Below are 27,523 nucleotides of genomic sequence, written 5' to 3'. Positions count from 1 at the left end.
TCTGCGCGACATGCCCCTCTTAGGATATCAAAAAGCTCCCGCTCCGTTTTGATGGGCCTGTCTCATAAAAGGAGAAATGGAGGCCAACGTGGGAAAGTGATACGGTACACTCATCAGAATAACTGGCATGAACTCACCTCTAATTCATACTGTCTCTGTGCCCGATATAAGATGTTTATGAATATTGTTTATGTGTGTGTGGAAAAAAGACAGAGTGACTGGGAAAGGTGTAGCCCTGAAGCATCCCAGGTGAAGTGTGCCCTCTACAGGCAGATGTTATACATCATTGTATATGTACTCTATGTGTATCAATACCAGTGTGAGGAAAATGTTTCTCCAGCAAAAGTTGAAGTAAAGACTTCTTGAGAAACAACATACACCACGTCACATATACACAACATGTGATTCTGTCATAAATCCATGTACATGAAGGCAACTGCTTACGACCAGGTTTTCCTGCTTAAGCTCTCCAACTCTATACATGCCACCTCTTTCATTAATTTGTGATGAGAGAGAAAATCTCCAAAGACCCCAATAGGCAGAGGCATTGTTTCTCTTTTCAAGTCATCTCAGATGGAAGGAGCAAACTTCAGAGCGTTAGTGAAGCGTCTAATGAAAGAAGTCTCCTCCTCTGCGGCTCCATTTCGCACAGTGTATTAGGAATCTAAATGTTGACTGAAGACAGTTTGATTCTCCGTCTGTGATTTTCTTAAGGAATAAAAACAGTGTAGCGTGTTTACAGTGTAGCCATGAAAGAGCTAAGAGAAGGCTCATCACTACCCGATGCCATTTTGGGAGGCGGAAAGTGAGGTTCATACCAGAGTTCATTTGAAAGCCATATCAAACAGAGAATGTTTAAGACCAAGATCAAAGCATTTTCTGGTCCAAAATATCACTAGACCAGCTACATTCTTGTAAAATTCTTACTTTATGTGAGCAGTTATTTCAACAATGTCTGGCTATTATTGGAAATCAAACAGACAGAGAAATATCTACAAATCTATTGTGCCTCTTAACTCTGGAGTAGTGGTGTGCACCGTCATTGAGATTGGAAGCGGCAAAAACTAATGTGACTTTTTGGACCATTGTGGTGGCTCAGGACAGGTAACTCAGGTGCAACATGCAACTGATTAAAAGGTCACGGTCTTCTGTAACAGCCAAGCAGAAACATCCTTAGAAATAATATTTTAAGGTCTTGGGAAGTTTGAAAGTTATTGAAAAATGTGTTTTTATATCAGTTTTACATAGTGTATACCACCAATTTAAGGTAAAACAATATTCAAATTTTGCTTTTGGGACATTATCTTTATGTATAATGCATTTTATAAATTGTGAAAAAAGTGCATTAAATATAAAGTGGGTAAGTAGTTTCTTTGTCTAATAAGTTTCTATTTTCATCTTTCAGAAACTATGAAACTTTTTCTTTTAAGAGTCAGGCTTTACAAAATAGTAATTATAATGTATAATATATAATAAATATAAATATAATTGCACCATTTTTGTTGATAACATTTAATGAGAAAGTCTATTAGAGGTCTACACGTCAATATCATTTCCTGGTAAAATTGTATCACAATGTTTAAAGTTAAATGCAACTATTTAAAAACTCAAAAGTGCTCTGCTTGTTAACAGCATGAAAATAAGAAAATTCTAAATTCTGGCCCCAATACTGGAGTTGTGTGTCTCTCACAGGGCTTTCTTTTTTCATACAAAGACGCTTCAGAGATTTTTTTCTGCAGTCTGGATAAGAGAACGATTGGACTGGGGAAGATGAAAACATGCATGCGGGCCTAAATGCTTACTCGTGACTGTGAGCTGTTCTACACCAATATTACTTGTACATTTACAGTTTCCTCAGATATTATGAGGTCCAATACATACAATCTTAAAAAACAACAGTTAATGTAATTTGCTGATGTAGGTTTCACTGTTTTCTGCAAAACACTGCTGATCTTGTATTAGGAAGGACATTTGATTTGTGAGGTTGGTGAAGAGAACATTGCTGTGGGGATAGTTTGAATGTTAACAGTTAAAATTAAGTTTAAATACATCTCAGACTACTGGCCATTTTTGTATGTAGTTCATTCATTCGTTTGTATGACTTTGGTTTGTCTTATCTCTGGCTCACACAAAATTGTAATTAACAACGGTTGAAAGACCAGTTCAGACAAAAGTGGCAAAGCAAGCTCAAACATATGTCACTGTAACATTTTTATGTCCGATTTAAACAGGAGTGTGTAAGTAGAAAATTAACAACATATACAGGCTATTTTTAACTTTAAGGTTAGTAGCACCAGAATCCCTAGGATCATTTGAAGATATAAAGGCTTGGATTGGAATCCAAGGATCTGCAACTTTTGCAATGACAACCATCTGGGAGTTGAGTATTTTGTTCCAATGTTAGCATGTAATGAGTAATAGAGAAAAGTATTTGCCAAAGTACCATTTCAAAAATCCACCATCATTTAGTTGATTAAAAATCTGAATCTGGTAATAAATGTTTTCAAGAAACAAAGAGACCAAAGGTGTATCAAAACTTACACAATGTGAAACAAACTTAAACCTTTAAAATATAACCATGGCCCACTGCCTATTCTATTATGTTCATAGACTATAACATGGTCCAAATAACTCTCTACAGAGCAAAGCAACAACCTAACACTTTCAACTTTATTCACTCTCCTTATTAGAGCAGATTGTTTATTGCCTACTTCACAGAGTGCCCATATAACATAGCTGACAGCAGTAAGGGAGAGCTGCACACATGAAATCCTCACTAACACTTTCCTACACTAACCAGCTGTCCCCCTGTGGTTTCCGCTTCGGCCAAACCTTTGAAATGTCCTTCAAGGCGTGAAAAAACAACATGCACACTGCTTTGGGTAAAATCCTATTCGTACACTGTAATTACTCTTTGAAAAGTTGCAAAGTTTAAAGTTTCAGGACCTTCAATTTTTCTCTTCTCATTTCTGATATTGATTAGGCTCTAAAACACATGTAAGGCTCGCTGTTCTAAAGAACAAAAGAGGTTTCTCATTACATGCTTCGACTCAGACAACTTTGAATATTTCAGATTTGATTTACTGGCATTATCAAGGGGCACAATCAGGAGAATTCTGTCAATATTTTTTACAACCATACAACCACCATTAATTTGCTTTTAACCAAAAGGCTACAGGCACTTTGAATGTGGTTACTAACGAGATAGAGGTTTTGGGGGCAAGGTGTCCCTAATGCCCTTCATGCTGAAAATACCGACAAATATAACATATCACTAAAGTCCATGTCAGGTCATTTTTGGTAAGTCAACATACAACTGTGTGATCATCTTCATTAATAGTTAATATTTTCATTCTTTTATCTCCGTAATAATGCTCATGTAGAACAAAATAGAAGCATTTGCAGCAAATAATTACACAATAACACACAAAAAACTTGATTGGAAAAAGAAATATGTGAAATGTTTTTTTTGGGGGGCTATAATTTGTCATTGCCAAAAGGGACAGATTAGTCTAGACCAAATTTGTTATGTTACCTGCACGATAGGTAATTACCCAGCAAGACTGTATACCCAAATACATAGATTAATCAAGTTGTTGTTTTTGGTTGCAATGCTTGGGCAAGTGAACATAATTCCAAGTGAAATTGCTATTGTACCATTAATTCTGACCCCGTGATCACAAAATCCTTTTCAGTATTTTCATGTTACATGTTAGACACTCAAGTGCAACCAAAACATGTTTCTTTATCTCTTAAATATGATTTCATTCATTTGTTGGTGGTGGATTCGGTATGAGATACAGGGTTGGAAAGTCCCATCCTGCTGAGAAACAATCTAATCAATCCCCCCCCTCCAGGTGTCAAATATGGTGCCCATTATTTAAACTGACCTTTCCTTGTGTGGCTTGCTTTCTACGCTGGGATGCAGCAAGGGAGCCATAATGTCTGGGACCACACCTCCCTAAAGTAATCAATGAGGATGTCCAGCTCCATACACACCAGGTGCTCGGCCCAGCTGCTTCGAAGGGGTAAGGGTACGAGGAGAGAAAAGAGAGTGGAATCAGGCACAGATGTATCGTTGTTATTCATGCAAAGAGAGTCAGGATCAAGTTCTTAAGAGGCTAAATTGAACACATAGAACTAGTTTCCTGGAAATGAGTTATATCTAGATTGTGCATTGCAGAAAACAAACAATCATAAATGGACAAAAATAATGTACATAGTAATTATAAATATGATGAACACTGCATGAATATAATTGTGTTAAACAAGGTAAGTACTGTATGTCTCAACTGGTCTCAACTTGCAAAAATCAAGAATGGCATACATTTTATATCAGTGCCTTATGGACAGGGTGTATGCATGATGCAGAGGTGGAATGCAACTAAGTACACTTAGTGTGATGTACAGTATTTGAGTACAATTCTGAGGTCACCTACTACTTCTTGAAATATAGTACTTTTTACTCCCCTACATTCATTTAAAAGCTATGGTTAACTACTTTGCAGATTTGACATAAAATACACATGTACAATATAATAGATTGTTATAGATTAAATTGCCAAACAATCTTTGAAGTTGTAACACTTCTCTCCTCGACCAGCTACAATATTAAAAGTACTAACAACAGTCGTGGGCTAGTAGTAATAGTAGTAGTAGTAGTAGTAGTAGTAGCAGCCTAATGTAACACTGTCAGGGGCCATTCTGCAGCAAAATGAGAACTTTATTTGATGTATTTAATAACATTTTGCTGATAATACTTACCTACTTTTACTTTCGGATCCAGGACTTGAAATGGAGTAACGTTAGGCTATTAAACCGTATTATTGCTACTTTTACAAACGCTCTGAATAATTCTTCCACCACTGAGTACTGGGGCTTATAACGAGGAAAAATGTAGGATTAATATCGATCAATATTAATACTGATCGAGTGGAGAAATATATTAGTACACCATAACGAGCAATTAAGCAGAATTTTAACAGGTGGGCGGCAAAAGTACATTTACAGGAGCAGAAACTGTTGAGGTGGGATGAACTCTCACCCTGCGGAAGATCTCGCGTTAACACTTTGTGGTTACCAGGGGAACGAGAGCCTGAGAAGTAGCGCTTGACTTGAGGTCTCTTGCTTTTGCTCAACGAAATGAACACCGGAGATACAGCGTTACATTTCTAATTCACAGGTAAACTGACACGCGTGCAACAGCTTCACTTATGAAGGCAGTAATGCAGGGTCATATCAACGGTCTAGCATTCACTCCAAGGTTGGTACCTTATCTAGCTAGTTAGCCAGGGTAAACGTTAGCTTGCTAAAGCTATCGTAGCTAACGTTGATAAATTGTTGTCTGAGTCTCCTAGAATTAGCTAACACCAACTTTACTAACTCTGTCGACCCTGGCTTCTCTTGCATAGGGTGGTAGCTCTAAGTCGCGTTAGCTAAGTATATGCTGGCTTTAATCAGCTGTATTTCAATAGAGATGATTAAAAATAGCTAATGTTACAAGGGGGTCAATATGAGATCACGTTCACTTTTGCCTGGGGGCTAAAGGCATTGACGGTTCGCGCTAAAATTCAATAACGTCAGTGAGTGTTTTTGTGTGTAACGTTACTCAAAGCAAAATATCAAACACTGCATTTGTAATTTCTACGGTCATACAGTGAAATCATTGAGTTTGTGCTGGAAATACAGCACCAGAGTGGTGTTAACGTGACTCTTTATTTCTACACAGATACGTTTGTCAGAGCAAATAAACAATATCCTGCAAAATGCCGTCACCACAAGTCCTCCAGCCAGTTCTTAAGATGAAGGTGGACGAGCTATTTCTCAACTGGTTGAGTGATACTGCAACCCAGTCACTACTCAAAGAGTATCTTGACCTAATCAAAAGTGGACAACCCATTGATTTGAGCAGTGGGGACGGCCAGGATAAAAGGTTGTTGACCTTCAATGAGAACAACAATGTGGCATACCAAAGGAACCTGGCCGAGAAGAAGCCCGCTCCCCTCGGTACTCCCTCCAGCCCCCCGTCTGCCAGTACACTACCCTCCGGCAGCAGCAGCAATACCAGAGTGACAGGACCCAATGGCAGAGTACTACGGAGGTCTGTCAGCACAAAAAAGGCAAGTTATCGACTGAAACAGTAAATCAACTATTTTCATTAGATTTATGTAAGCATGCAGCTCATAATCATAATTTAAACCTCTTATCGAAACTGTTATGAAACAGTTTTACAAGTTTAAACAAGATGTCGAGGTTCTTTTGAGATCATGCCACAGGACTTTCATCTAAGGTTGCTGTTAATAACATCCAAAACAAGCTGTGTCCTGCAGTTTAAGCCTTCTTCCTAGAGCCACCTAAGGGACCTGTGACTTAAGGGTGTTTTGCTAAATTGTAGTGTCTGTAATTAATATTTTGGCATACCGTTATTTTGCAATGTGCGTTGAATATAATTAAAACTCAAATTCATATGCATGTCTGCATAGATTCAAGCGGTTATATTGTGGTTTAGGTTTTTAATTATTATAATTAATTATTCGTTACACTTGTAGAATTTGATGCATTCCAATACAATCACCTGGAATAAATTACATGTTTCCTAAGCTAACTTAATAATATGTATAATAATAGTAAGCCATAACAACAAACATGTTAACTTGCTTGTTAACTTCACTTAGACTAAGGAGATCAGGACTTGTTACACATGCAAAAAGGAGTTGTGTCATTGTTTAGAGGTTTGCTGAGGGTTAGGTTTAACCATAACTATTAACCATAAAAACTATATCTACATTACATACACACAAGGAAGCACAAAAACCTTGAACAAAAGAACCTTAAAGTCATACTCAACTCGATAGTCTAGTGCACGTGTCAAACTCAAGGCCCGAGGGCCAAATCCAGCCCAGATTCAATATAGATTCACAATAAATAAATATTTTTTTTCTCAATGTTTTTGCCCCTTTTTCCAACATTTGTGGCGCTGTTTTAGACAATATTGGCACCTTTTTCTATGATGGCTAAGCAACTTTTTTTCTGACTTTTTGGGGGCTTTATGTGGCCCAAACTCAAAGTGAGAAAGCTCTATGAAACATGCAATAATACAGTCAAAATATTTAACTTTTTCTCTTCAATAAAAGCCCGTCAATAAACTGTACATGTCTGGCCCTTAATGTGATTCTAATTTCCAGTCTGGCCCTTAGCGAAATTGAGTTTGACGCCCCTTGTCTAGTGATGCTGACTCAAAAATCATACAACTAGCTAATCATACAAACTAACTAATGTTTTTAATAATGTACAACAGCAAAGTAAACTGGCGCGTTTCTGCTCTAGGCTTTCCTTATAACCTTGCCAATAGGCCTTCCTCACAGAAGACATTTTAACATGTTACAGTATAACAAACATCAGTCTAAATAATACATTTAATGATGACTGAATTCCATTTAACTGCTCTTTCAGGGTGCTGGTTATTTGAAATGCTATCGAAATCGCAGTATGTCCTATTGCAATTTTCAAATCCCAGGAGGAGCAATATTAGTTAACGTTGAAATGTGTGCCAAAATACCCTTTTTAAATTCAATAATGTCATGCTGCAGATATGTTATGGCCTATCCATCATATTCTACAGGCGTAAAAATACATTTTTGTTTGGTACAGATTATTTCTTTCTCCCCCCCCACCCCCACCCCACTCAATTAAATGAGAATAATGATCTAAAAATTATCTTTCCCTAGCATATTGCAATTGCAATATCAGTTAAAATAATTGCAATTGGTGATTTTTTTTTCAAAATCATTCTACCATAGTCCTGGTATTGTGCATGTTGGCACACTGTCATGGCTTACTGGGATAGTTAAATAAAATGGAACATTAATTTTAGTTTCAAGGTTCATTAATGTTATTAAAAACACCTGTCCTGTGCTTTTCCTATTATGACAACTCAAAATGTCTGCTGTGAAAGGCCTAAAACGTAACCGCTGTTTTACATTATGCTTTCATGTATTTGCTAACAAATGCACGTGCAGTATAGCCAGTTGCAGTATAAAAGTTGCTCCTCATCAAACATAGCGTAACTATCCAGTTATGGTCTGAGTTACTAAGTTAATGGTTGATCTTTTTTTCCATGTGATTATAGCATCTTTCATGTTGGTAGCATGCTGTCTGCTGCAGTGTCTTTCTTTACACTAACACTCCTCAAAGTAGGACATTTTTTTTCAAATACTTGATTTTATCATTTTATTTAATCCATCCTGACTTTTTTTTTTCTTTTTCTTCAATTTGTAGTTTCTCAAACTTGGCCTTGATGTATCCTCTGGGGTCTTTATTTTCCCAGGCTTGCCACAAGAGGCTGCTGGGTAGCCTAAAGGATCAAAGGCATTGAAGTGCTGTCCACTCTGCACTATCATACTGGAGCCTCCATGTCTGTAGGCATATGTAGTGATTATTAGTCAAATACTTTCCAAATGTTCTGGACGCGCCCACGAATTAGTGTGGTATGAGAGGTGGGAGTGTCTGAACCTAGCCTATCCCTGGCATTCTGGTTACTCCTTTTAGTCTGTGTCTTGCAGATCTTATTATGTCTCTAGAGGTAAACAGGATTTTTTCTTTGGGCTGCTCCTATTATAAAAGAAATCAACCCACACAAAGCTGTTTAAAGGCTTAAAATGTTTTGTATGTCTGTTCAAGGACTCTGTCAAGATGAAAATTTGTGATGGTGAGTGTGGTGACAGCTGGAGGCACGTGCTTTTAGAAACTCCGCCTTCTACATGCTGTTGACATGCTAAAGACAGGCATAAGGAGGCGTTCAAGTGGTCGCTGGTGAGACATGTGTTCTCTCTCTGACTGAAACACTAAGGCTGGAGAGCTAGACCCATTGTTAGACTCGGAGCAATGACATTATTTCTTGAAGATGATGAAGGTATTTTCTTCTATTGTGTAATGCATATAACTACACCCAGCCCTCATAGGTTTACACGTCACCTCAAATACATATAAAAGAAATCCACAATACATTTTCAAACACTACTTCTACCAGGGGTCCAAAAATAAAGAATACCAGTTTGCATATCTCACATAATCACATTTTCAGAGCTTCATGTTCCAGTAAATTTCATAGAATTCTCATAAAGCATATATCATGTTAATCAACTAGAAAATAAACTAAAATGGAAGTTTCAGACATATGTAGCTAACTAAAGTGCATCAAAATTAAACATTCATTACAGTTTTTTTATATTCTGTTCCCTGGAATATCTCAGGTCTAGCTGAAGATACATAGTCTTTCTTACCAAGGCATTTTTGTGACCCGAAATTGTGAAGAAATTATTCATTGATAAAACGGTCAGAACACAGGCAGAATAGGATGTAAAAGACAAAAAGCTTTGCAGCAGCATGCTGGTCTCCTTTTGTGGGTTTCAGATTTGATTGTTTCTCACAAGAGTGATCAATTGACATGGAATCTTTACCAAGAGCTTCCTCTCTTTCTGTCTGGACTGTTTAACATGAGCCCGTATAATGGTAAATGTAGGTATGACAGATAGATCTGAACTTTTGGATTTTCACATCCATGTCTCTTTCCTGCCAGTGACCTTTGGCCCCTGAGGCCACCCTCTCACCCCAGATTAATAAAAAGCAACTGCTGGCCAGTTTATCTGTGATGTGTCATGGCAAGTGGCCACACTTTGTCTCTAAATATTAAGGGGATTGTGAGGTTGAATAAAGTAATACTTCTATTTTAAGACAAAACAATTAATTCCATGCATTCTTCAAAGGATTACTCAAAAATTCAATTTATGTCACACTGATGCAGCCTGGAACAGCTGGTCTGACTTTGACATCAGACACTGATATAGATAGCCTTGGTTCCCTTGTGTTGGCGTTATATACCCAGAACTCTGCCAGTGAGATGAGGTGTGGCAGCACATTCATCCTCTCTGTAATTTACTCTGAAACGACTTCTATTAGATGCTGCTCATTGTCAAAATATGTGGTCCTTATTATTTATTTACACTATGTACAGTACATTTCAGCTTCCTATGAAGGCTTGGCTTTCTGCTCTGCTGTGTAGCTTAATACCTACCGTTTCCTCTTTTTTATGAGTGCAATATGACACACACACAGACACTCAATAATTTAAATAATATAGAACAGTAGAAATAAATTTACTTTGAGGGTTTCTGTTCTCAGTGTCTGCATTTAGGATCACAGGTTATTTGCCAGATGTATTTTTATAACATGCTTGGTTGGGCTCAGCAACATTGAAGCTATTTGAAGCAGGGGGTCTAGGGTCACGTTATCAGTTGCCTGACCTGTCAGGGAGAACCAGGTGTTAAACTGTTTCCCACAAGTCCTTTTATTTTGGAGTCCATGTGTTTGTGATTTAAAACTTTGGGTTTTGGCTGGGAGGACTTAGCTGGTCCAGGCCTGAGTGAGTTAGCACCAAGAAATATGAGGTGTCTGTCAACCTATGCATTTGTATACAATATTCATTGAGCACATGGCATTTTTTTAACTTTATGAAAAGTGATGTCATATTTTAATTTTCTTACCCCTTTGTCATTAAATTGACCTGTTGTTTATAAACGTATAATTAAGTTAAAGGGATACTTTACCGATTTCAATCCAGCTTTGAGTCATCTTTGTTTGGGCAGTGTGTTGAACGGAGGCTCTGAGCACGTGCACTGGCACCATGGAGAGAAGGCACACACCATTCATCTAAATACACTGTCCACACTGCCATGACACAGAGCTGGATTGAAATTAGCCAAATATCTCTTTAAGTAAATATGTGTAAACTCATATCTTATCTCGTCTTCTTGAGTATACTGCCACATCATTTGGACTCTCACAGTAGTTGGGGGGTGCTGTCACTCCTTATCTGCAGCTTCTTTATTTAGTGTTCTGACCTCTTTGCTCCACTTGTGGTGCCATGTAGACTACACAGATTTCCCAACAAACCTCCATGATAATGTCGACTGTGCTTTTGCAGTATTACTCTTATGCAAGCCAGCTGATCTTCTCTCATCATGTTCTACTTGTTGGCCTTCCCTGAGCCCACCATGTTGTCAGTCAATCAGGCCTATTTTTGGCCCACATTCACATGTATCCCAAATCCCTGTCTCAGACATCCGATTGTGGTGGATTGAGCTGGAGCTTTCTGGATTTCACAGCAGCATCATTTCTGTACTCGCACTGTGAACCAGGGAGATGGTTTTAGTCGCTCTGTGTGGATGTACTGTGGTACATGTCACTGGTTCAATCATGTTAGTAATGCAGATGCTGAAGCCAGCTGAACATAGTATTTGTGGGACATTGTTTATGCTTATATTGACAGTTTGGGAAAGCCCTCTGGGGAGTTTTAATCGGTTTTCCCCACCCTTGCATAATATTTCTCTCCACTCTGGTTGCCTGTCTGAGCTGCATGTTGTCTCTTGAATATCACAGTTTTTAAACAACAGCGTTGCATACCATTTTGATTGAAGCTCAACTAAAATACAACATCAACACCCTGTGAACAGTTACCTGACTCCTGGACGTTCTGACATCTAGATCTGCCAATAGTCAATAACTCCAGACACAGTTTTTTATAATCTCTGTATGTAATGAAGTGAACATGACTAAACACATGTTTCTGTACAAATCAGATTTAACAGTTAACAGATAAGCCATATTGTGGGGTCAGTCTAATTTCTCGTGTTTTTCTGTTTGTCAAAGTGACCCATTAGAGTACTTTTGCAGACTGTCTGACTGGTAGTTGCCTCAGAGGAGAATGTTGTTTGGACAACCTGCCTGCAATGGCCCTAAGATGATTTGGTTAGTGACGATGCTTGCTGGAGCTTGTCCATTCTAGTTATTTAAAAGGCTCACGCTTCATACCATCCGTAGGAAGCTTATGTTCAGACCCTGTGTGTGCTTTTGTGTCTTTGTTGGTTCCTCAGTCCACACGGTTCACACAATGTGTCCCTTGATTTTAAAACACCAACGGGACTGTTGCCTTGTATGTATACCAACACATCATTATCCCTCCTGTGTTGTGAAACCTCTGTTTATGAAACACACTTATTTTTGTTTGTGCAAACACAAAAATGGACAGTATTAAATGTGAGTTGGTTTTATTATGGCCTCGGGGCTTTCCTTTCCATATTTGGTTTGAATTGATGAGTATGAACGAAAGGCAGCCAGTGTGAAAAAGCCATCATACAAACAGCTTATCAAGCATGTGCAGTGTCCTGTGTGGACGATAACAGGAACTGGGTTTGAGCAGAAACCAATGGAAAACTGTGGACTTTGTGATCCTGTCATCTATCAATAAGATGGGTCTGCTTTCACTTTCTGTGTAAAATAACAATAGCATTAACAAATATAGTTTTATTTAAATAGTCTACGGATGTGGACATCTCTGTAACATTTATGTTTAATTAACATTTACATAGCAGGCATATACAGGTAGGTGTTGGGCTTTCCCTGTGTACAGTCAGTGCAGTGAAGGCAATCCCAGAGCTGTTAGATCAGCATATGTGTAGAGAATTGATGTAATTGCCATCACTCCACGGCATCGGCAACCGGAAGCAGATGCTTCTTTGAGGACTAAAGATACACCCTTGTTTTCCAGATCTAGTTTCTTGGATTGGCCAAACTGTGCTTACTGGTGCTTTTAATAGGCGCAAATTGGTTCGGTCATCATTCTTTGAATTTGACATGTCTCTCCCCCCCCTCTATAGCCCATCAACTATAATAAGACGTGGAATGGCTGGCAGCCCAAGCTTGCAAGGGGAAGGCAAAACAAAGACCACAATTAGATACGATGGAGAATAGTTGAATATTTGTGTCTTATAGTTATGTATGTATCATCTGGTGGTTGGACATACACTCTTGTTACCTAGTATTAAGTAGTCATACCATGGTTGTGTTCTTTATTTGCTAATGCCTCATTAAGTTTATTTTGTCTGTGATTTATTCTTTCAGGCATATTGTAGATCAGATGTAGGTAGATTTAGCAGGAGTAACGTGGCTTTCATTATATTGCATCACTTCAGGGGGTTTATTTAGAATTTTCCCATTAGTGTCCGTACTGTCCAAAGGAAGGGGGATCCAGTTTGCAGGCCCTTAGAGCACAAGCAAAGTTTCTCTTAAGTATTTGGTTGTGTGAGAGCTTTTCATAAGGAAAGTCAGTGAACATAAGCAGTGTGTCATCGTGATATTGAGGTGCATCCTTCAATTAGCTGTGAGGCTGCTGCACAATGCAACAACAGATCTGTCTCTTTACATAACCTTCCATGAGCACTGAGGAATGCAAACTGGAAAGGGCAGATCCATTGCACACACCCCTCCCATCCCACACATACACTAAGTGACTTCCACACACAAACAACCCGCCACTTCTTATATCCACACCAGCTTTGATGCAAGGGCTCTCTGACCCTGTGCAGTGTATGTGTGTGCGTATGTGCATGTTATGTAGAGACTGGGACAGAGCAGCAGGCAGAGCTGAGATTGTGCGACCAGATCTGGAATGGGAGAGAGAGTCACGGTAGCAGCTGCTCCCTTGCATTAAGAGGCTCTCACTCTGACAGAGGACAATCACAGGGACACAGACACAGAGGACTTCCACTACTGCCACTGCCTTCTGCTCACAGTGCTGACTGGTACTGAGTGATTTGTACAGGCAAGAGGATAACGCTGGATTGAGTGTTGTGTTTGTGTATATGTCTTCCCCGTCCTGTCCGGAGCAAGGATGAGGATGAGGGAAGTGTCTCTGCGTCAGGACCCTGACCTGAGGAAGGAGTTGGCTCTACTGGCACGTGGCTGTGACTTTGTTCTACCCTCTCGGTTCAAGAAGAGGCTCAGAGCCTTCCAACAAGGACAGGCAGGTGTTTGTATGAGTGTACCCTGTACCACGTAGGCTTTTCCGGCCTGTCAGCCAGTGAGAATGTCTATTGATGTGGACTGGTATTTGTGGGCTTCGTGTGTTTGTATTCAGCTTGCGTTAGTACAAATATGCTGTATTACACTGTTAAATTACAGTGATTGTGTCTATTCCTCACTGTTGCCAATTATTCTTTACAAAGTGGAACTATAGGTGTTGTTGGAGCCAGCTACACCTCGGACGAGTTAGGACAAATGAGTTACAGCACTTTCTCTAGGCAACTTTCATTAAATAGATTACACACACTACTTCATATGAAATGTGACTGTTGTGCAATCATATCCACTTTTGTGGTTTGTTTTTATTTGTGGGCAATGTATTCTTTATTAGTACAGAGAAATATGACATGGGAGCCGTGGTTTTTGGATGGTGTTTTATCTTGTGTGGTATGTTGTGCTCAGCTGCTTTACTGCCCTCTTTCAGACCACATCATTGTGAATGTGTGAAAATGTCATGGGGCTTAGCTGTTGTGCTCAAGAGCTCTGCTAGCGGTGTGAGAGAGAGAGAGAGAGAGTGCGCGACAGGAGATGTTTATGTCCTTTTATAGCCATGGCTGACACCAACACACAGCACAGAGAAAAGCAAAGGACCAGCGGCATTTATGATTTATCATGTTAAAATGAGCTGATTACCACTGACCGAATACAGCAGAAAAATTTCATTTTAGTTACATGTATCATGTAGAAATGGATATGGCTAGATTTAGCCCCCTTGGGTTCTCTTCCACAATTTTAAGGGTTTTGATCATATTCTTAAGTGTTATTGTTGCAGACAACGTAGGCCATGTCAAATCTAACTAGAGGTGAGAGGTGACCCTAAAAAAAAAAATAAAAAGATGTTTTTAGTAAGTGGCTAATATGTGTTACATAACACATTTTGATCCTAATGCATTCTGGCTTTTCATGTGTATGGCTCCACTGATTCATGTCCTCTATAGCATGGCTCTTAGCAAAACTCCCACCCAGTGGAGATTTTATCAATGAATATGATCTCCTCACAGTATATCAGCTGGGCTCAGTTTGTGTAGTAAATCATAATGGTTTAGAATCAAATGTATCATTACATAAAGACATGGGCCCAATGTTGCATTATGTCATTGTCATTAGACTTAGAAGGATACACTGGTTTCCATCATGATTGTAGAGCTTAATAGCATATGCTGCAAAGCCTTAAAATGACAAACCGAGATGTGTCCAAGCTTTGACATATTAGTTTTAAAGATTTAAAAACAAAATCAAGCTCAGATTTACATTATGTAATGATTCAATACTAACAGACCCTAAACCCATGCTATACCTCTGCAGTTCAAACCTAACACACACGTATCACAGCCTTACTTTTATCTCCAGGCCTGTCATTCATAACTACTGTTTGCCTGTAATCAGGTACTCTGTTTAAACCTAGCCAAAGGTGGCTCTCTCAATCTTTCTTTTGAAGGGAACACATTGATGCATCATGACATTGCCATCTAGTCCTTTTATTGAGGCTGTCCATTAAAGAAAATCTTAGTTTTCTTTAACTAATAGGCCTTTTCATAGCATATAAAAGCAAAACTGAGATGGAATTAATATCATAAATAAGGCCAGTGTTCAATTCAGGTGTGTCAGTTCTAAGGCCATGGTATTGTGCATGCTGACTCACAGTCATACCTTACTGGAACACTTGAATGAGTCATCAGTTATGTTATTTATAATTTGTAATGTGCATTTCCTTCTGTGTTGTCAAAATGTATGCTGTGAAAAGGCCAGTTTATTGATTTATTTGATAGTGTTGTCCCTCTCCAGGAAATTTTTTGAGCATAACATTTACAAATATATTAAAGGTCCCATATTGTAAAAAGTGAAATTTCCATGTCTTTTTTTATTATAAAGCAGATCAAGGTGCTATATGAATACTGTGAAAGTACAAGAAATACACACACACAGCCTGAATTCAGAAATGTTGCCTTTAAACGAGCTGTCAGGACTTCCGTATGGTTGTGATGTCAGAACTATACTATATATAGGTAGAGTGCCGCTATAGTGCCGTGTAAGTGAATCCCCGGCTGCAATGACGGTGCAGACACTCCCAAAGCGCGGATGCAAAAGACCCTGAAACACTGACCAATCAGAGCAGACTGGGCTTTTTCTTGAGGGGCCTTAAGGAGACGTGCTAAAACTGAGCCTTTAGACAGAGGGTAAAAACGTGTATATTTAGACAGACAGTATGAGAAAAATGAAGTGTTTTTTTTAACATTAAATCATGTAAATATGTTCTAGGACAAAACCCAAGTATGAACCTTAAATTAGCATACTATGGGACCTTTTACATGGATCATAACATGAAGAGTATGACTTATAACTTAAATCTAAGCATTCTGTGTTTTCCTCAACTGATGATTGGAAATATTGGTCTGTTTTTAAACATTACTAATAAAAAATTTTAATAGCGTCGGTAAATATGAGTCAAATAATGTGATTGTCTTGTGGTAACATATCTCATGTTGTTTAAAGTTAGATCAGATTATGCTTGTAAAGACCAAAATAAACTTCTTTAATAAACATTGTTGCCACAGATACTAAAATAAAAGACCCTTTAGACCAATTACGTGACTCCACTAAGATGGGTTATCCCTGTCATGTATGTATGTTCAAATGCTTGTTAGCCACATATTAATAGAGTTGTACATCTGTCAGTAGATTACCATATATAGATTTCATTTATAAATGATGTCCTTAGCCTTAGTATTATCTTGCTCTATATATCCCTTTTAAATTCCCTCTTACTTTAGGCTTTATTCGATTAACAAATTAAATTAACAAGTTGCAAACATTGCAAGGTCAATCATAGTTTTCAGCAACGGATTAAAATGATTGTCAACCACCTCCATTCCTCACATAATGATGTCACTTGACACATCTTAATTTAAGTCTATTACAGAGTGACAATCTATTAAAAGTGAAAGTCAATTACTGGAAAATAACTAACTACCAGCTGCATAGTCACAACTCTTCCCTGATGGGCCTGAGGGCTGTTGAGCGATGTGGCTATAGTGCTAGCAATGTAGAGTTTGTGTTGAGACGAGCCATAGCACATTCTGGAATGCTTGAGCTGTGAGGTGTTAGCGTTTGCTAGCATCAGTGGCTAACAGTTTATTTCTGTGTGTTTACCTCAGGCCCAGGTGAGGACGGAGGAGCCCGTCACCACAGCCCTGAGTGAAAGCATTCCAAAGTTTTACTTCCCACAGGGCCAGCCCCAAGCCAACGTCAACATCGACAGCCTCATTTCCAAAATTGAGAAAGTATTTTCCCAATTCCCAAATGAAAGGGCCACCATTGAGGACATGGGGCAGGTCGCCAAGGTGAGAATGTGATTTGTAGCATGGAGGTTTAGCTGCCACCCAGCAAATTATTTTCACTAGTGCCATTTAGCTCCTGACTTTTACGAATGTTTGCTGATTTTAAACCTCTTCGGAAAATATTATCTTTGTCTCCCTGAGGAATGTTAGCAATGGCCCAAGGGGAACCTGAGTGAAGAGAGAAATGACAGCTAGGTTTCCTCAGGGTCTTTAGGTGATGCAGCACTGCTCGCCAACCCAACATTGTCATTGTGCTGTTCTTTTCTGCATTCAAGATCACACGTCTATGTGTTTCTAGGGAGTTAAAGTTTTTCCCAATCTCTCTTCTCTATATCCACACCACACACTGCCCCATCTCTTCTGCTTACTTGTCTCCCTAGGCCTGTGAGTGTCCTCTCTACTGGAAAATGCCATTGTTCTGCTTAGCTGGAGGCGACAGGACCGGCTTCATGTCCGTTCACAAGTTTGTGGCTATGTGGAGAAAGTAAGACAATGGCCCTTCTTATTCTCACTGAAACACTGGTATACTCTCAGCCAAATGGCTCATACAATCTCCTTTTAAACAATAATGACCGCTTGCTGAGATTACAGACACTGCGTGCAGCTCTCAGCTATCATGACATTTTCTTTGTCATTTCTAAACCGATATTATTGATCACAAATGCTCACAAGAGAATAGCTGCTGGGCATATACAGTATTTGAATGAAAACATCTATTCAGTGTCTTTCTGCATGAAATTGAAAGGAATACCATAGGGCTTTTGTAATGGCGGCTGTGCTCTTAGCTGTATGCTGAATGCTGTTGTATGCAATAGTCATGCTCTTGTATTAATGTGTGAGCCTCCAGAGAACTGGAAAGACCTGGCCTATGACTTGAACTCATGACTGAGCCATTCTTAGATGAGAGGCCACAACAGAGGCTTGCATTATTTCCCTGTCGCAACCATAACAATCCACGCTTATAATCACCAGGCAGCGATTCAGAATCCTAATTTCAGAATGTATTATACCTGCACTTGTACATTTGAGGGTAACAATTTCAAACTTGTGCTTTTGAAAAAATTATAAAAAAATTAAAAAAACAGAATAGAGAGAACATTAGAGCGAAAGAGGGAGTAACCTTGCAACCATCTGTTCTCTCTTTTCTTCTCCAGAACTCTGCAGACCTGTCACGACGACGCTTCTAAATTTGTGCACCTCTTGGCCAAGCCTGGCTGTAATTACCTGGAACAAGACGACTTTATTCCATTCCTGCAGGTACTGGCTGCAGCACACCCAGGGAGAGGGCTGGACTTGGCAATGCAGGGTGGCAAAATTTACATTGACTTGGGTGGTGCGAACTGGACTTAATTTTAGGCATTCCCTGCTGAAGCATTGCTTTTTCATGTGGCGGAGGACTAATTCAGGGACGTTACTGTAAACCAGTAATATAGTGGAGGGGAGTATACTGAAAGGAGGTTCCATCGGTGCTGGACTCAAACTCAGCAGAAATTGACCAGGAGAGATTGCGTTCATGTGATACGCACATTATAGCACTAAAATAATCTTAGAAAGTATGAACACAGATTTATCAAATTGTTTCGTAAGAATAGTCTAATTGACTGTTTGGTCAACCTTACCATGTGGACCTGCTGTGCTGGCTGTTTGTGTTCTTATTCCGCCTGACAAGCTGTTGGTGCTCCACACTGGCCCCACCCTACACCTGATTCATTTTCATGCTGGCAGAAGCGGCTGGGCTATACTGAACAGCCGTTAGCATGCAAGCAGAGATGGCTTGTGGCACACGCCGTTTAATTTGTATTGTTCTGCTCAGCAAATGGCCTTTGACTGTTTTGATAAATGAAAGGCGGATTGCAGTGGAGTAGATTTGACTGTCCCCGCCTGTTTCCTGTGCTCTGTGATTTATGTGTTTCTCTATGATTTAATTTCTCACACTAAGAGTCAAAGAGGCACGACGGCTGCCCTGAAATAAGGCCTTTTAATTTAATTGCCGCCTTTGCATTTATGTCAACAATTCTTTCCCCCAGCAAAAAGAAAGGGGATAGAATAAAGGAAAGATACGGGGGAGTTTCATGGCAAGAATATAGCTACAGTTAATTTGAAATGCAGCACACCCCCTGTGACTTTATAGCATGAGGAAGGAGAAAAGGTTAAGACTAGCAAAACGTCCTTTCTCTGGCCCTCTTACCACTTTGCTGCCAAATCAGAAAGACTTAAGCTCATCCCAAAACCAGTTGACCCAGTGTTTTCTGACTTCAAAGAAACATTTAAATTTCATGGCCTCTCCCACCAAGGCCTGGAGCCTTTCTTTACATAGCACAATTTATAAAGCATATGGCATGACAGAGTGATGTAGATAGACATTGACAACTTTTAATGTTGAATAAGCATGCACTATACTATATTATATGCCTACTCTGAATCATCGGTCTACCGCAAAAAAAAAGACATTCTTTGCCGTCTGTGAAAGAAACATATATATTTGTTATTGTTGTAGGCACAGCATGTCATTGAGTTGTTCTTTTGTGTTTGTTAGTTTTGAGGGGTTTGTTATGGAAATGAGACAGACATGCAGTAGAGACATAGTGAGCTGACTGTATTTTTTTTTTTTTTTTTCTTTCAGGATGTGGTGAACTCACACGCAGGCCTGGCCTTCCTAAAAGAGGCACCGGACTTTCACTCACGATACATCACCACGGTATGCTACCGTAACACGAGTAACAGCACAGACAGACACATTGAAATGCACTGCATTGATTACGTTTAGCTCACTTATTAATTAGTTGATATTAACAGTGTTCACTGTTTTTCAGGTGATTCAGAGAATATTCTACAATGTGAACCGTTCATGGACTGGGAAAATAACGTGTTCTGAGCTCAGGAAAAGTAACTTTCTACAGGTATAGGATTACATCAAAATATTCAGTTTTTTTGCTCTGGTACCAAAATCTATTTTTCTGTTCTAATGTTGTCCGTTGGTCCTTTTTAAACATTAAAATAATAGTTGACTATTTTAAATACAGCAGACTTTTAAAGTCATTAAACTGTCCTAAAATGTCTTTAATACAAACATTTATCTTCAGTTGCGCATTCACAGGTTTTAACCTCAATATTAATGCTAAATGCTGAACCTAATGTACATACACTTGATATGTTTACACAAATCACTTAGCTTCCTGTTTCCCCCGAAAGAAACCCTGTGTTAATAGTGTAAGGTTTACTAAAGAAAAATTCAATTTTATACCAACGTAGGTCTCATTTTTATAGTTTGGCCATCATTTCCATCCGTTTGGTTCTCACCAAAGTAATAACAGAATTTTATTTCCTATTTTATTACTTTATTATTATTATTTAAACCACTTAATTTTGAGGTAAAACTAAGAGTGAGGGCCCCCATAATGTTGGTATAACTCCTTATTGCGCTGGAAAACTGCTTAGTACATAAAACGAGTATAGTAGGTCAAAAATGAACAAGGAAGTCTGTAAACTATTATGGACAGTTTGGCTAATATTAACAGTATATTGATAATTATTAATTTAAAAAAAAAAATTTGACTGCAACCTTTTTTTCTTCTGTCCCAGAATTTGGCGTTGCTGGAGCAGGAAGAGGACGTGAACCAGCTGACAGAGTTTTTCTCCTATGAACATTTCTATGTAATCTACTGCAAGTTCTGGGAGTTGGACACTGACCATGACCTCTACATAGACCAGAAGGACCTGGCCCAGCACAATGACCAAGGTGCACAAGCACACCTCACCTTTCTTCAACAAAAAACACGCAAGACTAGAAGCTTCAGAATTTGTTGTATTTGGATAAACTGTGTATCTTATAATCACACACGCAGTTCAAATGACAAAGGACAAGTGCTGATACCTTGTCAGAAGACAACTTTCCTTTAACCTTAGTAGGCTGAAACTACATATCAATAAAAAAAAAATTGGTCTTAAGTCTGCTGCTCACACATACTCCAGAAAAAGACTTGTCTTTGGCGCTTCCTCCCCGCACACTTTGCACCACATGTTCTTGGTTGATGGTCTGAGAGTGAGGCAGGGGAAATGAGACACAAGATCAATAAGGGAGCAGCATATATACTCTGCTTGAATGACGCCATGTCTGGAGCAATTTTTTCCACTATATGGTCAAAATGATGACCAGAGGATTTATAGCACTGTTAAGATAAAAAGGGCTTATTCTAGCCAGTCAGGATTTACAGTCCGTGAGAATGGATTACATGTGTTGTGAATAAGTTGTACATTAAGTGAGAGAGCTGTTGTATGAGAGAAAACTTTTTAGTTCCAACAGCCTGAATTACAAGGTATCTCTTTGCTGTATTTTCCAGCCATCTCCCATAAGATGATTGAGAGAATATTCTCAGGAACAGTAACAAGGTAAGTGAAGAATGTAATGGAGTTTAAGAATGCTTATCATACGTAGTGAGCAATTCATTGTTTTTAGAAGAAAAAAACAAGACACATTTTTAGGTTTCAGTAGTAACCGGTGCTTGGTTTATTCCATCAGAGACAGAAAAGTGTACAAGGAGGGGCGGCTGAGTTATGCTGATTTTGTCTGGTTCCTCATCTCTGAGGAGGACAAGAAGACCGACACCAGGTATGTAGACTCACCGCCACGCTGATGGCATCTTCTGCTTCTTTAAATACTTTTTCTTTTCTCACATGCACCTCTGCTCGCTGCATTCTCTGTACCCGTGTCCAGTATAGAGTACTGGTTCCGCTGTATGGACCTGGACGGGGATGGGGTGCTCAGCATGTACGAGCTGGAGTACTTCTACGAGGATCAGTGCCAAAAGCTGGAGACCATGGCTATTGAGCCCCTTCCCTTTGAGGACTGCCTCTGCCAAATGCTTGACCTTGTGAAGCCTGAGGTCGAAGGTCAGAGCCCTTTTACATTTACGCACACTCCCAGAAGTTCACACACACCAGGAAGTCGGTTTCCATTTTTTGAGGAAAAAAAGGATTGCCGGTGCAGCACAGATGTCTTCTTTAGTTTTTTTATTAAATAAGGCGCATAACAGGTTTCCATTTTTTCTAACCGTGAAAGTCGCACGTGCAGGTACACATTTTCAGGCCGGCTCATTGATCGTTAGCTGAGGGAACAGTTATAGATTAGAGACTGATTGATCTGATCTGATGTTAGCTGTTGGTGTCATCCACACTGTCAACAAATTCCCTCCAGCACTTAGCTTTACTACCATGCCATTTAGAAGACACCAGTCCACGGTGAGGGTATGCGTGTTTAGAATTGACAGCCACGGCAAGAATGTGACCCTTAGTCGACCTGGTGGCATGCTGCACTAGTGGAGCTGGATATACGGTATAACATGTAATGGGAGATATAACAACTTCTTATTTGAGGCTGATGTTTCCCTGAACAGTTATGTCTCCTCCCGACAGGGATTATTTTGGGGGGCTTTTTCCCCTTTATTTGATAGTGACAGTGGATAAACAGGAAAGGTGGGAGAGAGATGGGGGGGACGACACGCATCAAAGGGCCACAGGTCAGACTCAAACCTGGGCCGCTGCAAAGGACTCAGCCTACATGGGGCGCACGCTCTTACTGGGTGAGCTAGAGGTCGCCCCAACTTTTACAAGTTGAAGGGATTTAAAATGTCACATTAAATGTTATATTCTTTCAGAGATCTCTGGTCTGCGGTACAGGCATATGAACTTGCTGTAGATAGAGATGTTACATTTGATGACAACATAGTATGTATATCAGATGAGTCTGGTGAAGTTTTCATAAACAACCCAGAGAATGTCTAAAATGCCGCAGAAAAACGAATGCAGAACTTTATTTTCTCATCAACCAAATGTCACTTTTCTCCTCTTTCAAAAGTAGAAACAATGACTTGAGTGCTACTAAGATATAAAAATCACATCACTTCATTCCAGGCATCACATAACAACAAGTTATCTGTTGGGTTAAATGTTGAATTTTGTGCATCACTTTGAGAGCACATTTATGTCTTATCGTATGGCAAATCAGACACCTTAAACATTGTATGAGCTAGTTCCATTTAATAGCTTAAACTGAAGATAATTGGGCTTTTGCTAACGGTACCCCCTAAGCCTTAAAAACAGCTGTATGAGAAGCTTAGGCTGGCAAAATCTGTAAGATGTTTAAAATCAGCTCAGTTTATCCCCATTTGACACAGTTTCGGAAATAGTGATCATTTTGGGGGGATTTGCGTAATGACACTTTATGTCTACGAGCAACAGAATTTCTTTCCTGCTCCAGTTCAGTATTTGTTTTATATTTATATTAATGTGATCACTTTTTAAGATCTTTTTTTTGGGGGGGCCATTTATTAGATAGGACAGCCGAAGACAGGAAAGGGGAGTGGGGGGGATGACATGCAGAAATTTGGGGGATTTGCGGACAATCATTTAAGATCATTGATCCAGTAAAAAAGAAATCCAAACATTTGCTTGTTTTTAATCTGTAAATGTGCTGCTTTTCTTTCTTCATATCTTCTATTAATAGAATGTCTTTGGTTTTTAACCAAAACTATTTGAGAACTTGACCATGGACTCTGATAACTTGTTACTAGATGAGTCAGTTAATTTACCTAGTTTGAAATATTGTGTCCCAGCCGTAGCCATAGTTTGATTAGTAGACAAGATTACCTCCATAACTCCTGACACACTAAAAGATGAGATAGGGTGACTGTCAGAGCTGAAAACTCGACATTTACTGAGTCAGCTAAGTCTCAGGACAGTTTTGAAATCTAGATTGGATGGCAAAGTTTGGTTGAAAACCTTGTAGTAAGACCTCCTTAAATAATGTAATAATAATGTAATAATCATCTATCACTGTCTAAAGTGCCTATTTAATCCTGTCCAGGTAAGATCACTCTGAGGGACCTTAAAAGGTGTAAGTTGTCCCACATCTTCTTTGACACCTTCTTCAACATCGAGAAGTACCTGGACCACGAGCAGCGAGACCCATTCTCGGTTATAAAGGTAAGGTTAAACTCCGATAGGATATCACCAGATGTGAGATAGCATCATGATTTGTTTTCCTGTCCGAGGTCAAGCGGATCACGTTACTTGTCGTGTTTTTAAGGAGATGGAGCCAGACGGTCAGGAGGTCTCGGACTGGGAGAAATATGCTGCAGAGGAGTACGACATCCTCGTGGCTGAGGAGGCCGCCAACGATCAGTGCAATGGCGTGTAAGTCCGACTTTAAACATTGGTCTGTTGGATGTAGCTGCAGTTACAATCCTGAGCCCAAATATATCAAACTGCTAAAACTATCATTTTGGCCTTAAGTAAAAATCCTTCACTTTGACTCTTACTTTACTATTTATTATATTTCTTACCACCTAAAATTGCACTTAAATTTAAAGACCATTACAAGACTCTCTTAAAAGAGAGCTTGATGACAGCAGTAATTACACATGCAGCAAAGGGCCGTAGGTCGGAATCAAACCTGCGGCCGCTTGCGGCAAGGACTAAGCCTCTGTACATTGGGCAAAAGCTCAACCAGGTGAGGCCCCCCAGTGTGATCGCTTTTAAAGGTTATTTCGACATGTTTGCAGTAAGTAGGAGATTGTTGCTTGCTTTAATGTGTCCTATTCTTCAGTTACAGCTAAGAACTTTTTACTCCTAAATTGGCTCTATACAGCATTCCTCAGTCATTTTTAGGTGTTTGATTAATACGGGCCCTGATTGCTAGTTAATGTAATTACAAATATGTATCATGCTTATGAGTGCTGTTACCAATATTGTGTGATTATCAAATGTGGAAACATAAATTGACCATTTTTGTGGCTGACTTTTCGACACGTCGTGGCAGGAAAAGCCCAGTTGTAATTGATCCCCTTTTTAAGGAGAGTATTGTGCGGTCCGACAGTGATGGTTTAGTAGAGTTTATTTATTCTGTCCAGCAGCAGAGCCCCTCAGAGAGTGAGCCAGTGATAGATGAGGCTGTTGACAGGTATGTTGTGTGGCGGTTTTAGGAACACCACCGACTCCTAAGACAGGCTTCTAACCAGAGCAGGTAAGACACTCAGGGTACCAGCAGGGACTAAAGTATCCTCCTTCGCCTTCTCTCTGGGTGAGTCTAGTTCCAAACCCACTCCTAGCTTCTACCCTCACCCCACCAATGTGAGCATACTGTTGACAGCAGATAGTTGTTTTGTCAGACAGCACAGTGTCATGTGTATGTGGCCATGTCTTAGAGCTGGGAGTCTGTTTTTGAACCAGACAGTTTCTGTTTTTATCCTTCCTCCTTTTAAAAAAAAAAAAAAAAAGGTCTACACCTGCACCATCTCTGTCCATGCCTTTACGTGTTGCTCCTTTGTCCTCTCCAGTTGAAAACCCCCTGTCTCTTTTTTGGCAACTACACTTATTGACTTTCTTGTCAAGAGTCAGAAGAAAAGATCAGCACCACTCTCATACCTGTATGATAAAAGTCAAAGCTACCGCCAGCAGCCAGTTAGCTTAGCATAAAGTCTGGAAACAGGAAAACCGCTAGCGTGGCTCAGTCCGAAGGCAACAAAAATTGCCTATCAGCACCTCTTAAGCTCACTAATTAACACATTATGTATGGTTTGTTTAATCCGGACAAAAACCAAAGTTTAAAGTAACAGTACAGTAACATCCTGGAGTCTTGTTTTTACAGGGAGGTTGCCAAGCAACAAGCTGAGGCTTATTTTTACATTTAGGTTTTTGTTACAACTTAACAAACAAGATATATTACATGTTAACCAGCGAGCTTTAAAGGTGCTAGTACAGTAGGTGCATTGTGTTACCTTTTGAACAGAGTCAGGCTAGCTGTTTACCCCCGTTTCCAGTCTTTGTGCTAAGCTAAGCTAAGCGAAGCGGCTTCTGGAGGTTTCATTGTTGTACTGGTTTTCTCTAACTCTGGCAAAAAAAGCAAATAGGTATATGTTCTGAATGTCAAACTATTTCTTTATCGTGGTTCTCCTTTAGCACGTGGACGGTCTGAATGACCAGATTACTGATATTTCCCTCCATGTGTTTGTTTAGGTATGATAATCCTTTGAGCCCTTTAGGGCAGCACATCTCCAGTGAGCTGGGTCTGACGAAGAGACACTTCTTTGAGATCCCCAGTCCACACTGCGACCTGGACCTGGATGAATATGAATATGAAGATGACTTTGAATGACCCCTCGATCATGTAGCGTTCTCTCACACGCCTGCTGAGCGCTGTGCGCTCCCAGAAACCGAGCTTAACCAGCAGTGTTCGTCGATGAATCGCATCAAGCCCGAGATTCACAGGCTCCGGCGCGGTTCCCAGTAACAGGACACGCATTAATAAACACAACACACTGTCAGAGCACTGGTGGGGTCAGGTGTGCTGGAGAAATGGACACAGCATCAGAAGGTGGTTCTTCACAATACTTTACTATGCCAGCTGTTTTAATATTTTCACCTTTCACACTTAAAGAAGTCACCACAGCTGACTTCATGATGTCACGAGCAGCACATTCAGGCCTTTGCTCCGTTTCCACATGGTTAGACAGGAGCGGTTGTGTTTGTGCACGTAATGCATTGTTATTTATTTCTACTGAAGTACGGTACATCTCAGTACTGTGATCACATTCACATGAGCTAAATCATCATCATTCTTTACACACAGGAGCTCCCTGGATTGTTGGACATGTTGATTTGGTTCAGGGTTTGAACTAATTATCATCTGAAGTCATTGGCTAATGTTACATTCCAGTGATCATAACGGAAAGTTTTCTATAGGACTGTAAATTAATTAATGGTTGTTAAATGAGAAGATACCGTAAATGCCAAACAAGACACCGTTGAGCCTGCTGTACACACAGTTCACACTGCCACAAACGCTGTATATTGTACAGGTCTGTACTCATTATGACGTAGATTTACTGTATGTGTGAGATGGGGTTGTTATTAAATTATTAGAGATGGATTTATATATAAGTGTACATATTTATTTGGTGTTTGCTGTGTTAATGATTTGGGGAAAGTGTTTTAGACAAATTCTTTTTTCTATGTTATCAAGTACTTAATTGTATTGTACTTTGACAGAACAAAAGGAACCAATTTTAAAATGTTTTGCTTTTCTTTAAATGAATAAAGCCTTGGTTAATGTAAGAGTTAAGAATCCGTCTGTGCAGTTTAATTTGATTCATGTCAAAACTGTTTTTGATATGCTCACCGTTAGATTTTGCATCCTATAGATGTCCGTCAGCTTAATACCAAAGGAACACCATGATATTTACCCATTACCATACAGCTGCTGCTGCTGTACA

At 39.5% G+C, this 27,523-nt stretch overlaps 1 protein-coding gene and 1 long non-coding RNA gene across 7 annotated transcripts in view; one reads left to right on the top strand and one right to left on the bottom strand.

Moving 5' to 3' along the window:
• LOC114564312 (uncharacterized) overlaps positions 1-5,114 on the bottom strand; it is a 17,215-nt gene extending 12,101 nt beyond the window's left edge. Inside the window, exons 1-2 of the long non-coding RNA XR_003693736.1 lie at positions 4,765-5,114; positions 3,891-4,018 (exon numbers count right to left, since the gene is read on the bottom strand). This is a non-coding gene — a long non-coding RNA (uncharacterized LOC114564312). The remainder of the gene's footprint in view (positions 1-3,890; positions 4,019-4,764) is intronic.
• On the top strand, positions 5,030-27,367 carry ppp2r3b (protein phosphatase 2, regulatory subunit B'', beta). 6 transcript variants are annotated; one of them, XR_003693735.1, is made up of 15 exons: positions 5,030-5,182; positions 5,729-6,119; positions 17,073-17,258; positions 17,636-17,739; positions 18,410-18,512; positions 19,879-19,953; positions 20,069-20,155; positions 20,838-20,994; positions 21,596-21,644; positions 21,775-21,864; positions 21,970-22,145; positions 24,118-24,236; positions 24,340-24,446; positions 25,166-25,275; positions 26,268-26,314. XR_003693735.1 is itself a non-coding variant. In XM_028591576.1 (15 exons), the coding sequence occupies exons 2-14, from the start codon at positions 5,766-5,768 to the stop codon at positions 25,251-25,253; spliced, it is 1,626 nt and encodes a 541-aa protein (XP_028447377.1). In that variant the 5' UTR covers positions 5,030-5,182; positions 5,729-5,765; the 3' UTR covers positions 25,254-25,275; positions 26,268-26,347. The 6 variants fall into 6 exon arrangements, 5 of the variants coding, with proteins under 5 accessions (XP_028447377.1, XP_028447374.1, XP_028447376.1 ...); XM_028591576.1 differs by having other exon boundaries at positions 25,235-25,275; positions 26,268-26,347; XM_028591573.1 differs by lacking the exon at positions 25,166-25,275 and having other exon boundaries at positions 26,268-27,367.
• The last annotated feature ends 156 nt before the right edge of the window (positions 27,368-27,523 follow it).

The sequence above is a fragment of the Perca flavescens genome, chromosome 11 (genome assembly GCF_004354835.1).
Source record: "Perca flavescens isolate YP-PL-M2 chromosome 11, PFLA_1.0, whole genome shotgun sequence".
NCBI lineage: Eukaryota > Metazoa > Chordata > Actinopteri > Perciformes > Percidae > Perca > Perca flavescens.
The sequence above is the reverse complement of the archived record's forward strand: the minus strand, read 5'-3'. Positions and strand labels throughout refer to the sequence as shown.

Coding starts and splice junctions, on each gene's coding strand:
- ppp2r3b (XM_028591573.1), top strand. CDS start 5,766: ATGCCGTCACCACAAGTCCTCCAGCCAGTTCTTAAGATGAAGGTGGAC. Junction 19,954..20,068: donor ACTCACGATACATCACCACG/GTATGCTACCGT, acceptor ACTGTTTTTCAG/GTGATTCAGAGAATATTCTA. Junction 24,237..24,339: donor ACCCATTCTCGGTTATAAAG/GTAAGGTTAAAC, acceptor CGTGTTTTTAAG/GAGATGGAGCCAGACGGTCA.